Source organism: Psammomys obesus, unplaced genomic scaffold (genome assembly GCF_907164565.1).
Source record: "Psammomys obesus unplaced genomic scaffold, mPsaObe1.curated_primary_1811, whole genome shotgun sequence".
In the NCBI taxonomy this organism is placed as follows: Eukaryota; Metazoa; Chordata; class Mammalia; order Rodentia; family Muridae; genus Psammomys; species Psammomys obesus.
In genome coordinates this window covers 11,247,918-11,263,994 of record NW_026596143.1, presented here as the reverse complement: position 1 = coordinate 11,263,994, position 16,077 = coordinate 11,247,918, and the positions used below count along the sequence as shown (strand labels likewise).

Genomic DNA, 16,077 nt, shown 5'->3' with positions numbered 1-16,077 from the left:
GAAAGAAAGAAAGAAAGAAAGAAAGAAAGAAAGAAAGAAAGAAAGAAAGATGGGAGGGAGAGAAGGAGGAAGAAAGACAAAATTTTAAAAACTTGGTTCCTCATCTTTGTGCGTGGCCTCCACAGATATTAAGTCAGTCACTTCTCCTTGCTTAGGGGTAGATTGCAATATCTAGGACTCAGTTTTCTCCTTGGAGGCATAAGGAAGCAATAACAGGTGACCCAAAAGGTCACTGCCAACCCAAGACTCCAAGACACCCTGATTCAGGAGATCAAAGAAGTCCAATATTGTCCAGCTCAGGGAACTAGATCACATTCTCTGGTGGGGAGGGGCCCCAGACTGGAAGAGCAGGAGCAGTCAGTAGGCCACAGCCCCAGGAGGTGAGAAGAAAAGCCAGTCTCATCTGGGAGAGCCTGCCTGACTTTTGTCAAGTGTTGAATTCCTACATGTGAGGAAAGCACGGGGCTAGGGCTGAGAGACCCTGTCTCCCCTAGACCTGCCCTTCAGCCCTCCTCTCTCTTCTTCCCCCAAGTCTAACACCCCCTACTCTGCATTAACTCTAGATTCTTGTGCCTGCTAAGCACACACTACTGAGCAATAGCTATCTTCATGGGCCTGCAGGTGTGTGTGTGGAGGAAGGTCTCTCACTCCTCAGCAGAGGTCCAGTCTGCTCCAGACATCAAGCCCTGGAGAGAAGCCCACCCCCTGCACCCCTCCCGGCTGTCCCCTTCCCACCTGGCTTCTCACCTGGGGGTTGTCCATGTACCAGAGGAGGCAGTTGGCCTGGGTGTCCAGGATAAAGTACCTCCGAAGGAACTTGCCGCTGTTCTCATTGTCCTCGATATCCAGAAACCCACAGATTCGGTTCTGCCGGTCCACATAAGGCATTCCTGAGCTCTGCTCACATCACCCTGCACAACAGAAGAAGAGTCTGGTGAGAAGGAGGGGCGAGCAGGCTCTGTCTGACCACCTGGATTCGCCTCACCTGTCCCTGCGACACGCTGGGCTCCCTGCCACCAGCTCCCTTCCCTGGGTACCAAGTGTCTAAGCCCACTGGACCCTGGGAACCATTACTAACTCTGAAAAGTCATCGAAAGCCATGGGAATCGACTCAGCTTAATTTCCTGAGGCCCTACTGTGTGCTGAGCACAGTGTCCTAGAGAATGTGAGCTGGGTTGCACAAGAGTGCGCGCATGCCTCAAGGGCACCGATTTAGCCAGCATTCTCACTGTGCCACAGTTCACCCTTCTGCACCCCAACTTCCACACCTGTGAAATGGGAACGATCATGCTACCACACCTTGCTTTGAGGTAAGGTGAAGGCATACAAGAGGCACTGCCTGGGCCTTGGTTACTGCTCTGTACAAAGCCTCCAGAAGTGGAGATGAACTCGAGGAAGATGACACCTCAACAAAACTTAGCCAGGAACTTAGACATAAAGGAGCCAGAGTACCCAGGGATTAAATGCTACTGTGATGGATTCCTGGAAAAGCCATCTTTTAGTGAAGGAAAAAGACCTGAAAAAATTCCCTGATCGTGGACTTCTGGCCTCCAGACGGTAAGGAAATTAATTTCCACTGTTTAAGCTCTCAGGCTGTGGTACTTTACCATGACAACCTGAGCTCACTCCTACAGCTACCAAATGCCTACAGATTTGATCTAGCATATCAGCAAGATGCATTCCTGCATGCTGCTCACATCATGGGTGGGTGGGGGTACTAATGAGGAAGAGGATGAAGCAGACTTTATCTCAGGACCAAATAAGCCTCCCCTGGCTTGACTCATTTCAGTTCCCTGCTGGCAATGAACAGAAAGTAGCAAGGAAGAGCAAGTCCCAATCGCTGGGCACCTTCCCTGACTCCAAAGCAAGGCCTCAGGCAATGTGAAAATAGTTACATGTCCTGGCTACTTCATAGCTCCAGAATGCACTCTAAGAGCCTGTAGGAAAGGAAAAGTTAAGAGTCCCAAAGCCTCCAGAGGAGAGAAACGGCCAAGGCACCTGGCCTGGACTCTCGAACTGTGAGGAAGTAGGATAGAAGCCACATCGACATCAGACTTCCAAAGCCAGATAACATCCAACCAGTGAGCCCTGACTCACTTGAACAGAGCCAGAATCACAGTGACCCAGCCACCGAGGCCCCGCAGCCAAGCAAAAGTGTGAGGTGGCTGACGAAGGCGCCCTCTGACCCGACACTGACTCAGAGAAACTACTACCCTAGTTTTCCAAGCCCAGAGGGGACAAGTCCCAGGAAGCAAGGGGACACATTTCCAGGTCAGGCTGGTGGGGTGGAGTGTTCTCTCCCACTCCAATGAGCCTACAGCACTGAGAGGGTACACCAAGAAACCAGTGCTACATATATGTGCGCACGCGCATACACACCTGTAACAGTGAACCCTATGGTTCACTGTGCAGGCATATGCTGGCTGAATTCCCCAGTGGGACAGAAGCTTCGGACAACCAGAGGTCTCACGGTAGGGACCAGAAGAATAAAGTGGACACAAAGATAGAGCAACCCAGCAGAGCCAAAAAGGAAGCAGAAGCGGAGGTGAGAAAGGGATCTCAAGTAGGAAGAAGAGGTTTTAAAAAGGAAGCTGTGTGACAGAAGTGAGGACTGTGGAGGGGTGGAGGAGGGGTGTCCGGCACAAAGTGACGTCACCTACTTTAGGAGTGTTACCTAGCTCTGGTCTCGATGTGGAGCAAGTCAGAGTTCAGAGAAATGAAAAGGTCAAGTGCTAGGAGATGTTTTCAGGAGTCCCGCTAGCACACACTGGGTCAGGGGTAGAAGGCCAGAAAGGCTGTGATGGCTGGGAAAATATGCAGCCTGTTCAAGGAGCCTTGAGTAGAAAGGCAAAGCCACTGAGTATGGAAAGGTACAGAGCCCTCAGGTGAGGACAGGGAGGACACTAATCCGCCCCCCCTCCAAAAAAAAAAACCCAAAAAACTAGGCAAGTTTCCTAGAGGCCAACATAGCTCCTGAAGCAGAAACTCCAGAGGCCACAGGGCTTTGGCTATTCCAGTGAAACCTCTAACCATTCCCATCCAAAACAGGGTCTTACTGCGTATCCCTGGCTCGCCCAAGCTGGCCCCTAGTTCTTGGTGATCTTCCTGCCTCAGCCTACCTAGTGCTGGGCTTACATGCCTATTCCACCATGCCTAGATATCCGGTGTAACCGAGACTAGAACACACACACAGTTGCCCTGAAGAACAAAGCTGGCTGGCTCAGGGCCAGTGGGGTATCACAGTGTCCGAGAATGCTGGCTTCAGAAGTTCCCCTTTTCGGCCTGCAAGATTTACCAGTGCCGGCTTCTCCCTCGAGATGGACGCGCGCCTCAGGAGGCCTAAGGCAGCTGAGTCACACAGCTCATCCAGACTGTGGGAAGGAGGCAGGGATCCACGATACAGAAATGGCACAGTATGGAAACGCTCCCCTTGTTCATCAACACTGTCTTTATAATGGCTTCAGAACAGTAAATGTATTGGTTACAGTGTGCTTTACCTAATCACTTCTCTAGCACTAAACAACTAAGTCTAGAGCCAGCCTTTTGCTATTATAAATAATACCAAAACTTCGAGTTTTATGCATTCTTCTTTGACGTGGAAGAGAGGGTACGTTAAAGACAGTAATACCAGGAATAGAGAAAATGGTCGTGGTTAAGTGTGCTTGCTTTCCAACACAGACATGGCAGTTCACAACTGTCCAGGCACCTCATGATGCATCATACATGCAGGCAAAACACACTTTAGTACACATAGAGCAAAAGCAAATAAGTTTTTTTTAAGGGTAATGTGATTAGAACATAGACTATACAATTACTTATCACTATTGAGACCTATTATAAAATTACTGTCTGAAAATACTTGTTGCAACTAATAAAGTCAATTAATTCTTAGACATTAGACCTTTTTTTTTTTTTTTTTTTTTTTTTTTAAAGACAGAGTCTTACTGTGGTAGCCTTGGCTGAGCTGGAATTCACGATGAAAACCTCTTCCTGCCTCTGCTGGGATTGAAGTCCTACACAACCATAACTGGCTCTGAAGTTCTCGCTACTTGAAAACTGCTCCAAATCTGACGGGTGAGGGTGAATGTTTAAATTTCTTATTTCATGTGCTTTAAACTTTTAACCAGCCCCCCCCCCCCGCACCGCCAGCCCCTCCTCCCTCAGACCCCACCCATCCGCCGGTCTCAGCTCCAGAGCAGCAGGCCTTCCTAAGAGGAAGTTTCGTGATGATCCAGATGTCCTGGCTAAAATTTAAGTTGTAAGCATTGCCATGAATGAAAAGAAGTTATATATCTCATTAGGATAAGATGTGGCTCATGCTGGGAGGCAGAAGCAGGCAGATCTCTGGGCATTCGAGGCCAGCCTCGTTTATGTAGTGAGTTCCAGTTGAGTCAGAGCTACAGAGTGAGACCCTGAATTTAAACTTAGAGAAAGTGAGTTGCCTGAGGTGACCTAATAAACAGCAGCAGGAAGTGCGCTAAATCAACCGGAACTCCCGACCAGGGTTTGCTAGGCGATGAGAAACACTCATGATAGTCCAAGGCTGCCCATTTCATCCTGTAATGAGAGGCCCTCAGAGGTCCCTACCCCCAAATAGTTCTTTGACCACTGGATATGCAAACCCAGAAATTTCTAACTTTACTGGGCCTGTGGCTACAACAAGAGCCTTAAGAAAGTAGGCCACACCCCTCATGGGAGACGGAAACACCAGGAAGGCTAAAATATAAACAGAAGCCTCAGCTCCAAACAAGTGCCATTCCTTTGGGTGGGTGAGGGGTGGAGAGGGACCTAGGATTCTTAGACTCCTGGGATCTTTCTGAAAAGCAGTTTGGCAGTATGTAACATGATAGCTAAAAATGTTCCTGCCCTTTGACCTAGTACTTCTAGTTTTAGGATTCTATCCAAATAAACGGAAGTAGAAAGCTGAAAGCTGCAAACTTATAAAGGCAATGTAAAAAAGTTGAAAATGACCCAACTAGCCTAATGATCAAGTAATAATTCACTTTGGAGTGTCTTTCTCAAATGCTCTCTACCTCAATTTTTGAGACAGGGTCTCTCTCTGAAGCTGGACCTCATCATTTCAGCTAGGAAAAGCTGGGATCTGCCTGTCTACACACACACACACACACACACACAGTGCTGGGATTACCCCACCTCCACACTGGTTATTTATAAGGGTGTTCAGGGTCTGAATTCACACTTGCACAGCAAACTCCTGGGCCATCTCCCCAGCCCTGTTTTCAAGTAATTTCTAATGAACTTTAGAAACCTACTATATCAAGTTTTTCAAAGATATTAAATGTTGTGTAATATGACCTCAATTGTGTCATTTTTATTCCTATCCTATATGCAGGTTTTTTAAAGGTCAGGTTTATCGTCACCAAAATATTAAGTTATTGTCTACAATAGAGGAATCCTGTATATATCTGCCTACGTTTTCCGTAAATACGTGCTAGTTTAGTTACAGAGGAGAAAGTTAGGTGATTCCCCAAATACTCCCATGAGCAGGACTTGAGTTTCTCAATTCTCTGTAGTCCATAAACATAGCTTCTGCTATAATCAGCTCTCTTGCAGCTTTTTGGTGTTTCATGGACTCTAGTCTAACAAATCAGTATCTCAATCACCCAAAGCCAGACATCAGCTCTAAGGGTTGCTCTCTCCCTCCACCCTTCTTGAGTTTCTGGTTTCCTACTGCCTGGGACTCTTAGAGATTCATCCTACCCTTGCTGGTTTGTTCTTTAGTTTTCCTAAGAGGGTCAACATCTTTGGTTCTAAGCAAACACTAAGGCCTACATCTTTGCCTCAATATCTGTGACTGCTCTGCTGAAGAAAGGAACTGGAAAGCCTCGTAAGAGGCCTTAAGGAAGTCAGGTATGTGGTAGCTCACAACCACAGTCCCAGAAGTTGAGGACTTGAGACAGGAGGATTGCCGTGGGGTCCAGACTAAACAGGGCTTGACTCAAAGCATCAAAAACATCAAAAAGCCTCCTTTAGGACAGCTGGGGAGACAGCTTGGACAGCATAGACCTTATGTTATAATGCAGGCATATGGAGCTGCGTTCAGTCTCCTAAACCTGAAATGCTGGGTGTGAGCGTCCAGTCCCGGCAACAGTGAAGAGGTGCAGGCAGGTCTCTGAGATTCCCTTACCATCTAACCTCATTAGTGAGCTCCAGTGAGAAACCCAGCCCTAAAACAGAAGGTGGAGCTGGGGAGGGGTCTCCGAGGGTAAAGTGCTTGCTCGGTAAGCATGAGGCCCGAACACCCACACAGACCTTGTGGAAGTTCCCACCCATAGGGAACCCAAGCACTGGAGACCCAAGCTTGGGGACAGACAAGCATATATTAGGGACTTGCTGGCTGGCCAGTGTAGCTGAGAAAAAAAAAAAAAAAAAGGTAGAGAACAATAGAAGGAGAAACCCATTGTGACTTCTGGCACCCAGACAACCATGCAAGTAACACCACATAAAAAGGAACACACCCCACAAACAACAAAACAAATAGAAAGCCAAGATGGATGGTTCCTGAGGAAGAGCATGCAGGTTAACCTCTGATCTATACATACACCCATGAAATACACACAACACACATACATGCAACACACACCGACGCTACACACACCCACTCCCTTGGGACATGGGGTGGGGTTGGGAAGTGGGTAAGGTTGAGGGGATGCTTACTGGGCACCGGTGCTCCTCCACATAAAAATCTCCCTGGCCCTTTCCAGGGTGTAACAAGGAAAGCGACTGTTCTCCTGGTGGCCTGTGGTTATGGTGAGACCCAGCTGAAAACCTGGGTGTGGCGGTGCTCATTCATAATCACAACTCCGATGAAGTGGAGACAGGAGAATGCCACACACTCACTGGCAGTTAGCTGTGCTCACTTGGAGAAGTTCAAGGCCAGTGAGAGACACTGTCTCCAACACGAGAGGGAAGGCACCTGAAGACTGTTGGTACCTAAGATTGTCCCCTCTCCGCCACACATGCATTCACATACATGCATCTACACACCACACATACATTACAATAATAATTATGATATAATAATAATAATAATAATAATAATAATAATAATAATAATACAATAAAATAAATGGCCACCCCAGACACAATGCATACCTATCACCCAGTACTGGGAGGAGGAGTTTGGAAGACCAAGGTCATCCTCAGTTATATAGTAAGTTTGAGGCCAGCCTGTGCTACATGAGACCATGTCTCAAAAAACTAAAAGGACAATAAAATAAAAAATTAACTAGGGGTGATTGTGCACACCTGGAGTCTTCTCGACTAGGGAGACTGAGGCTTGAAATGCAGGAGTTTGGGGGCCATCCTGGCTAGCTTACAAACAAACAAACAAAATTCAAAATCAAATAAACAGGGGCTGGAGAGGTTACTCAGCGGTTAAGAACACCTGTTTCTCTTACAGAGGATTCGGTCACCAGCACTGACGTGCTGTGGTGGTTGGAATAGGAACAGCCTCCACAGACTCCTGTGTTTGGATGCTTGGCCCACAGGGAATGGCACTCTTGGGAGGCGTGGCCTTGTTGCAGGAAGTGTGTCACTGTGGGGGCAAGCTTTGAGCAGAAGAAGATTGTGTGCCAGTGTGGTATACAATCTCCTTCTGCTGCCTGAGGACTGATATGAAGAACTCTCAGCTCCTTCTCCAGCACCATGTCTGCCTATGTGCTGTCACGCTTCCCATCCCGATGATATGGAGTAAACCTCTGAAATGGTAAGACGGCCCCAGTTAAATGTTTTCTTTATAGGAGTTGCCATGGTCATGGGTGTCTTTTCAGGGCAATATCGACCCTAACTAAGACACATAGCCCATCCATAACCCAAGTCCCAGGGAATCCCACAGACACACACATATGGGGTACATACGTGCACACAAGCAAAACATTCATACACGTAAATAAATAAATCGAAAAATGTGTAATTAAATATTTAGCTGAACAAGTAAAAGAAAAAAATGAACATGCAATTCAATGCTTTAAATAAAATTTTATAGAGAGCTAGAGATGTTGCTCAGTTGGCAGAGTGCTTGCCTAGCCGGCCACCCTACCAGCACAGGAACTGGGCACGGTGGAGCATACCTGTAATCCCAGCACCCAAGGAGGTGGAGTCAGGAAGATCAGAAATTCAAGGTCATGCTTTACTATATATTGAGTCTGAGGGGCAGCCTGGGCTACATGTGACATTGTCTCAAAAGAAACAAAAACTGTCAAGTTATTAGACGATGCAAGCTGCAGTTTGGGGCCAGGACTAAAATAAGTTTCCTAAAATACACACACACACACACACACACACACACACACACACATACACACACAGGGGTTGGGGGGAAAGTGTGTTTAAAATTAACTTCCCTATGACAGGGGGATGATGCCTCTCTCAGATACCATAGTGTAGCAAATTAAAAATAAAAAAAAAAAAAAAAAGAGGTGTGAGTTACCTCTTTGAGTTGTTGGCCAATAAGGTCCCAGAGGCCCTTAAATATTACAGGCCATTGTCAATGCTCTTTGTTATCCTCCAGAACTTGATGGTTCAACCCTATTGCCAAAAATACCGTGTTCTTGAGTCATAGAATATGGAGAAATCAAGCTGGTACTGACCTGAAAGCTTCATCTTTACTGGCTTTTTTGGTTTTGTAGTGCCAAAAAGTTCTATTTATGCTAGAAGAAGAGAAAGTGTTCGCCAGTCTTACTCAGCTGTGAACACTACCAACTCCAATAATGACTGACCTGGTGAGACGCCCCACTCCTGCAACCATGGCGTGAATGCTGTGGGAGGAACCATAGCTTTCTGATTGGATTTAAATTTGTTCCACAAGGCAGAACTCATGCCTGATACCCTTACCTTGACCAAAACCTCATGACTGGTTAGGTCATAGGCCCTAATTCTGCTAAATGGACACAGTATTAAACTATTCCCCTCCCAAGTTCTTGTCTTTATACCCATAGGTTAGTGTATCTCTTGACTGACATCAGAGAAGCTTCTTTTTGCAGTAGCGATTAATACAGAGACCCACAACTATTCAACATGCAAAGAATAAGAGATTAGAGTGCTCAGCTCTAAATGGAACATCTCTATCATACCCCTTCTCCCCAAGGCTCAGAGATTGTCACGGAAGTAGGACAGAAAAGACCCAGAACCAGTAGACATTTGCCTTGAAACATTACTTGTTGGACATGGCGATACTACTATACACATGAGCTCACAGTGGCTGTGAGTGCATGCACAAGATCTGCACAAGAGCAAGCCAACTAAAATCCCAGCACTGACAGGGAGGGGATGGCTTACAAAGTCCTACCCCTAACGGAGAAGCTACTGATGACTTCTAGGGGGGAGAGAGTAACTTTTCTTCAGGAATTCAGCCCGTGAAAGGTCAACCCACACCCCAGCAGAGGGCTCTACATTCATGTACGTGCAGCCCTGCGTGGCTTCAGCACGTGGAGGCGGGGAGGGGGTTGTAATGAAGGTAGGGGGGGATGGGACGGAATCGAAGGGAGGGGAACAGGGGACAGAGAATGCTGGCCTGGCATGTTCACAATTCCCCTCCCCCATAAAAAGAGAGAAAATGCTGGCATTTACCTATACCAGCTCTTTGATTCTTGAGGTAGTTAATGTGGCTTGCAATATGAGAGATTCATTGGCTGGACTATTCTGGAGTGTGTGAGGTGAGTAGAATAGAGAAAGGGTAGCAACAGAAACCATGCCTTCATCATTGTCCACCTTACAAAATAAACCTACAAAATAATATACTATAATGCCAGTTCAAAAGCAGTTTGTTTGGGGCTGGAGAGACGGCTCAGCAGTTAAGAGTGCTTGCTGCACTTTCAGAAGACCAGAGTTTGATTCTCAGCACCAATATGGGGTAGCTCACAACTATCTGCAACTCCAGCTACAGGGGATCAACACCTCTCCTGCCCTCTTTATGCATTTACACGAATGAGTGCAAACACACACACGCACAATTAGAAAATTTTTAGTAAGAAAATATTTTTAAGATTCTTTTTTGTTCCTATTTCAAGATTTTTCTTTCATGTTAGTCCGTGTTGATAAGACAGAAACTTTCTAAAATTATGACTTAGTGTAAGTCAAGACGGTGCTTCTGGATTTGCCCCCCCCCCCCCCCCCGCCCCCCAGGAGCAAAAGATGGAGAAACAGACCCAGCAGCAGGGCGAGAAGACACGGACACCAACCCAAATCTGCTAAACTCATAAGAGAAGAAAGCATATAGGAAATGACATCAGAGGTCTCAGACAGGACCTCGGTGTGGAGGAGGTAGGAACAGCAGCAGGGTTCACGCCTACTCCACAAGCAGTGTGCCCACAGATCTGCAGAGCCTCAATAAGGCTAAGGGCCCCGGGAAAACGAGGGGCTCTGAGGGGCTCAGAGAGCGGCTACCGCAGAGCTCATCCCCTAACCCAGCCAAAGAGCAGAGCCTGGGAAGTGTGGGGGGCACGAGTTCCCAGAACCCGGCTACTGTATCCTTGCATTTCGCAGCGGTCACAAGAGCAAATTCCAAACTGTGGATGGAGGAGGAATAACACTGAAGAGAAGGGAATGTACCGAGTCCAGCATCCCTGGCGGAAGCCTGGATGAGGAATGCAAACATCTTCAGGAATGGGGAGGTTCAGAATGAGCGCCAGTGCCGCCGCCGCCGCCGCCGCTGCTCTGACCAGGAGACAGCCCGAACTCCCCTAGATCCCAAGATCTGGGACAGAGGAGGAAGACACTTAGGCAGCAAGAAAATTTAGAAGAAAAAGAATACTGTAGGGAAGACAGAAGAAGGCAAAACAAAAACAAAAGAAAAAAACAACAGGGCTATTTTAATCCTCCAGGACCTCTCTTCTCATCTGCATTGGGAGAAGATGCAGTTGGAGGACCGCAGGCAAGAAAGAAAGGCTCATCGGGTCACCTTCGCAGAAAGGTCATGGAGCAGGCAGGCAGCCACATCTGGGCTATAAATAGCAGGAAGAAGCTGAGCTCCACAGTGCTCAGGGCCCGAAAGCCCCCCCCCCCGCCCCCACTCAGGTGACGACAAGCAACAGGCTCACTGTGGAGGCTTCCTCCTGGCAGCTGTTCGGGGGCTGCAAAGGAGAAGGAAGTCCTTCTGCAAAGCATACACCAAGGCCTAGGTGTGTCTGTTCAAACCGAGTCTCTAAATTTAGGGAAGGAAGAAGGGCTGGGTGTGGCAAAGAGATAAGCAGGTGACAGTAATCAAAGTGTAGTTTCAAACTTTTGAAGAAGGAAAAAAAAAAAAGAGCAGGCTGACTTCAGTTACCCATCCACAGGCCAAAGGAAGCTTTAGAAGGGTTTAGAGGGAGGAGAACCCGGGTCCAAACACAGACAAACTGCTGAACTCTTCTGGACCCGTTGCAGTACAGACAATTGCTCTGAGGATTAAATAAACAATAAGTTGGAAATTCCTAACTGCTAAGCAGTAAACGTCAGGCAGGTGCTGCTGTTTAACCCTGTGCGTTAAGTGAGACAGCATGTGTTTTGAACTAGAGATGTTCTAGGGAGTCAAGATTTGGGTCAAAGGCCTTCCAAACACAACCCCCGAAGGATGTGCTCCTCTTTCTTAGTGGCCCCATCTTCCCATTCCGTCCAGTTCTCCCCCTCCCTTGGTGATGGGCTGCGCTGGTCAGGGCTGGGGTTTCTCTCTCCTCACAGGCTGTCACACTGTAATGTTTGTTCTGCTTCCTTCCTTTCCAAAGCCTAGCAGATTAGATTGCTAAGTCCTGTTCCGCTCACCAAGACAGACAAGAAAGTGAAAGTAAGGCTCCCCAAACTGTTCATGGTGGAGAGAACTCACAAGGAACAGCTCTGCACCCAGCCCAAAACCCCAGCAACCAAGCCCTTTGGGTATGGGGAGGGAGGGGAGGCGGGGAGGAGAGGAAAGACAGCCTCCTTGCTTTCTGAGATCCACAAGCACTAGTGGTCCGTGTCAAGTTAAATCGGAGCCATCCAGCCCGCAAAAGGCACTGTGTACCTGTACCACGGCAGGACAGGACAGCGGGATGCTCCCATGGCCAAGCTCCTGCTGTTTTGTCTGACTAGTGCTCCAGCACTTTCTGCCAACTCCTGGGAGGAAGGCAGGACTGCTCTCCTGGGGTCTCACTGGACAGCTAATACTTGTCTCCCTCCCCCAACTCCCTCTGGGGCTGAAGCTGGGGAGAGCAGCTTGTAAGGCAAGCTCTCCATCATGGCGGGCGGGACACTAAGCTGCCCCTTTCCCACATCTGCAAATTCGCTTCATCAGCAACCGACAACCAAACTCTGTGTGCTCAGGATTGATTTTCATCCCCCAGTGAAACACCAAGCTGAACAGATACTCGGTCAGCTCGCTGTGATGACTCGAGGGAGGTTACAGGCCCTACTTCCTTACACAGAAGAGAGAAGCAGCAAGCACCAACTTCAGGGAAGAGAAGCGTTGGCCGTCACCCTCCTCCAAACAGCAGGCAGCTCCCAAATCAATCTCTGGAAATTCAATAGCTAGGAGGTGGGCAAGGCTCCCACTGTCAGCCAGCTGAAACTCCACCGAGGTACCCCATCTGTAAAAAGAAGCCCTCAAAGACAGCCAAGGAACGCACCAGTCCAGGGACAACAGCTAAAGAAACCTCCCGTGACCCAGCTTCTGTTTGCTCTAGACGATAGCACTCATTCATTTGCTCAACAAACGTTACTTTTGGCTAGAACCCTGGCTCAGACAGCACGAAAGGGAAGCTAAGATCTGCCAGCTTCTGATTATGCTTCAAAACCCTACAAACAAAACAAAACCCTCCAACACGAGGGGCTTCAGGTTGGTTGGTCTAGGCATTCTGCACAGACAGGGTCCTCCACTAGTCTGACAGCTTCCTAAAGATGGGGCCGAGCTGCTCGCCCACTGCTTACTTAGTACCTTACCCTCTTTATTACAAGTCAGTAGATGCAACCGAGTTGAAGATAAAACTTCTGCCCTTCCAGAGTCTTTGGCTTAGCTGTTGCCGAAAGCGTTGTCCTCGCCCCCACCACCCCTCGGGCGGGGTGGGGGTGGGGGGTGGACGCAGGCAACAAAGAAAGAAAGAAGGGGGCCGCTGATCAAAGACTTTCAGGACTGGCATAATTTTGGAGCTTCAGCCCCAACTGCAGCGCTCCCAGGAGCCCCATCTGGTTCGGTCTCTCCCTGCTCCTCCGCTAGTATTTATTATTCTCCTCTAAATACCTCTTAATTGATTCCGAATGAGGACAGGAGTTAGGAACGGAAGATGCTCAAGAAGGAAGGAAGCCCTTAAGACGAAAGACTCAGGGCAGGGCTGCGCGGGGCAGAAGGTGAACAAGGTTGCCCTGGTCGTACCCTGATTCTTTTTTCTTTTTCTTCCTACACGACCTAGTCCCATTCTTCCTTCCTTAATTTCTTTTCCTTTTACATTTTTAACTGTTTTAGTCCCTGTGGCAGGGCACAACAGGGAAGCGCGGACGTTGAAGAGGACAGAAAGCAAGCTTCCCCCTCGAAAGGGTTACCTAACCTGGCACCGACCTGCGTTTTCCACCAAGTCACCTCCAGTGCCAGGAATCCCAGAAGCCCGTGGCGGGACCAGACGAAAGGAGGAGTCTCCCTGGGGTAGCATTCTAGGCCCGCCAAGTTAAAAAAAAAAAAAAAAAAAAGAAGGAGAAGGAAGAGGCTCCAGCACCCAACTCGTGCCCGAGGGACTTGCCTGGGACGTTCTCTGCGCTCCTCCCTACCCGCTGCCCGGGCAGTCCTTGCGGGGCTACCACCCCAGCGTCTTCCCGCGGAGAAGTTTCGCCCGCTGCAAACGTGAGAAAATGCAGCTCTGCAGGACACCGCCCCCACACGCCCCACCCCACAGCCCGACCCCTGGCGGTGGCGACCTTGGTCACCCCGGAGCGCCAGTGCACTGGAGGAAGGGCTAGCTCTGGGGCTTTCCTGGGTGCTAGGGAGGGCGCCGTCCACCGCCCGGACTGGCGCCACCAAGCCCACATGCCCCGGCTCCCCTCAGCCCCCCGGGGCTGCCGCGCCCAGGCCCTTGCACCGGGAGCCTCTCCGCCGGACTCACCGCGCTGTGCGCAACAGCAAGGGTCGCATCGGCTCCCAGGGTTCCGCGCCTCGGGGCTGAGGCTCCCCACTCGTCCTGCGGCGCACTTCTCCCTCTAGCCTCAGCCGTCCTCCACGGCCGACTCTCGACTCTTTTTTCCGGGTTAATTACGTTTCGCATTAAAGCAAAACCCAGCCCCGGATGTGAGTACAATGCTCCTCGGGCCTCCGGGGGAGGAGAGGGGTGCGGAGACCTCACGGGGACAGCAGCGGGGTGGGGGTGGGAGGTGGGAGATGGCGGGGGGGATGGGGGCGATGATGTGGCCCGGCCGCAGCAGGTGTCCGCGCTGGGCTGCGTGGCCAGCGCTTCCTCAACCTACTGCTCCGCAGGGCGCAGCGGGCCCACCCCGCGGCCGCTCAGAGCGCGAGGGGGCGTTGGGTTTAGGGGTGGCAGGAGGAGCGCATCGCCCCAGCCGTCTGCGGTGCGCCCGGCTAGCCCAGCGCGCCGCCAGCGCTCTGGCCCAGCCTGCCCTGCCCTTCTCGGAGCACAGAGAGCAGTGGGAAACCGAAGCCTGGATTCCATAGGTTTGGCCTAGGGTGACCGGACACAACTCCTGCGCCCTCGCCCTGCAGCCACATAGCAACCCTTAGGTACTAATCCTGTGCCGATGAGGAAACCGAGACTCCAAGACGTTAGGTAACCTGCTCTGGGTCCCCAGTCAGTAGAGGGCAGGTCTGTCCGGTCTGACGCAGGCCTCCCTCGTGGGGACACTGACATTTAAATGTAGGTAAAGCCAGGCGGACAACATCCGAAACCTAAATATAGAGGATTCGCCCAGGGACTAAGCACCGAGAGCCGAGGTATCTAAGGGGTGTGGGTGTCTGCCCCGCGGGTTCAAGGAGTCCTCGGAGACTCCAGGCCTGGATTCGCGAGTGGGAAGCGCGGTGCAGGTCAAAGGCGGCCTGGGAGCCAAACCTGGGGGCCGAGGGCCGCGGCCAGGTGAGCCGGCGGGAAGGCAGGACGGCCTGCAGCACACGCCCTGAAAGCTCCTGTGATGAAACCGCAGGCGCTTCCTCTTCTATTTTGATTGCCAAAGCGAAAATAAGCCGCCCAGTTCGCTCAGGTGTGAAAAAAAAAAGACGTTTGCTTCAGAACGTTTTGCTCTGAATGAGGAAGGAAAAGACACGAGGTGGGGGGCAGCCATTTCCCTTCAAATAAACATCAACGTCCATTATGAGCATTCGTGGAGGTCTGTTGCCCTGCTCTGGGCTTCAGGCAGCATTTCTCCAAGCCTGCTCCTGTCTCATAGGCAGCTGGTGACCCGTGATCCCCCTCAGTGCCTCAGTTTCTACATCTGGGTCATAAAGGTGCTGTGCAAATTTTGTTTTAACGAGATGGTCATTTTTACCGTAAATCAGACCATAATTATGGGGGTGGGGGTGGGGGGCAGAATTCGTCCTGGAAACCATCAACTCCAGCCGGATTCGCTAAATGAGTGCTGCCCGAAAATCCCGCTGGGACGCTAGCTTAGCAGCAGTGTGGAACAGAGAGCATCAGATTTCATGGTATGGTTCCTATTAAAACCCATAAAACTGCCCCCGCGGGGCCTGCCTGACTCACCCAGTCACAGACCCACAAGTCATTTTCTGAGCACTACTGTCTTGGCTGCCTGGGAGGCAGAGAAGCAAGCCAAAGGCCTCCATCTGCTCCATCGGTAAGGTGGGGAAACGGTACCCTTCTGGATGGCAGGGGGGCCCGCCTTCGATAGTCCGGAGAGCCAGGAGAGCCACTGTGACAGGCAGAGATTCTCACGGACTGTGAACTTTGAGTCTGTGATCTCTGAGCCTAAGTACAGGGCAGGTCGGCTCTCCTCCCTGGGTGATGGCAAGAATGGCAGCTTAGGGAGGGTCATTAGCCCCATTAACTGTCACCCTGTTAGTCCTGCAATCGCCAGTAGGGACTGGATGATCATTTCTGCACCGAATCCACTTCTATCACCCTGGTTTCCCGTACTCCTCAGAGGACCCCTCCTTCA

At 50.0% G+C, this 16,077-nt stretch overlaps 1 protein-coding gene across 4 annotated transcripts in view; it reads right to left on the bottom strand.

Annotated features, from left to right (window-relative positions):
- The window catches only part of Plekha2 (pleckstrin homology domain containing A2), a 59,888-nt gene extending 44,202 nt beyond the window's left edge, over positions 1–15,686 (bottom strand). Inside the window, exons 1-2 of one of the 4 annotated variants that reach the window (XM_055593441.1) lie at positions 15,663–15,686; positions 748–911 (exon numbers count right to left, since the gene is read on the bottom strand). In XM_055593441.1, coding sequence (XP_055449416.1) covers positions 748–888 — 141 coding nt within the window. In that variant the 5' untranslated portion in view covers positions 889–911; positions 15,663–15,686. Of the gene's footprint in view, positions 1–747; positions 912–12,394; positions 12,458–13,703; positions 13,772–14,063; positions 14,127–15,662 lie in introns of those variants that run through there. The other 3 variants (XM_055593439.1, XM_055593438.1, XM_055593440.1) reach the window with 3 other exon arrangements.
- Between the last annotated feature and the right edge of the window lie 391 nt (positions 15,687–16,077).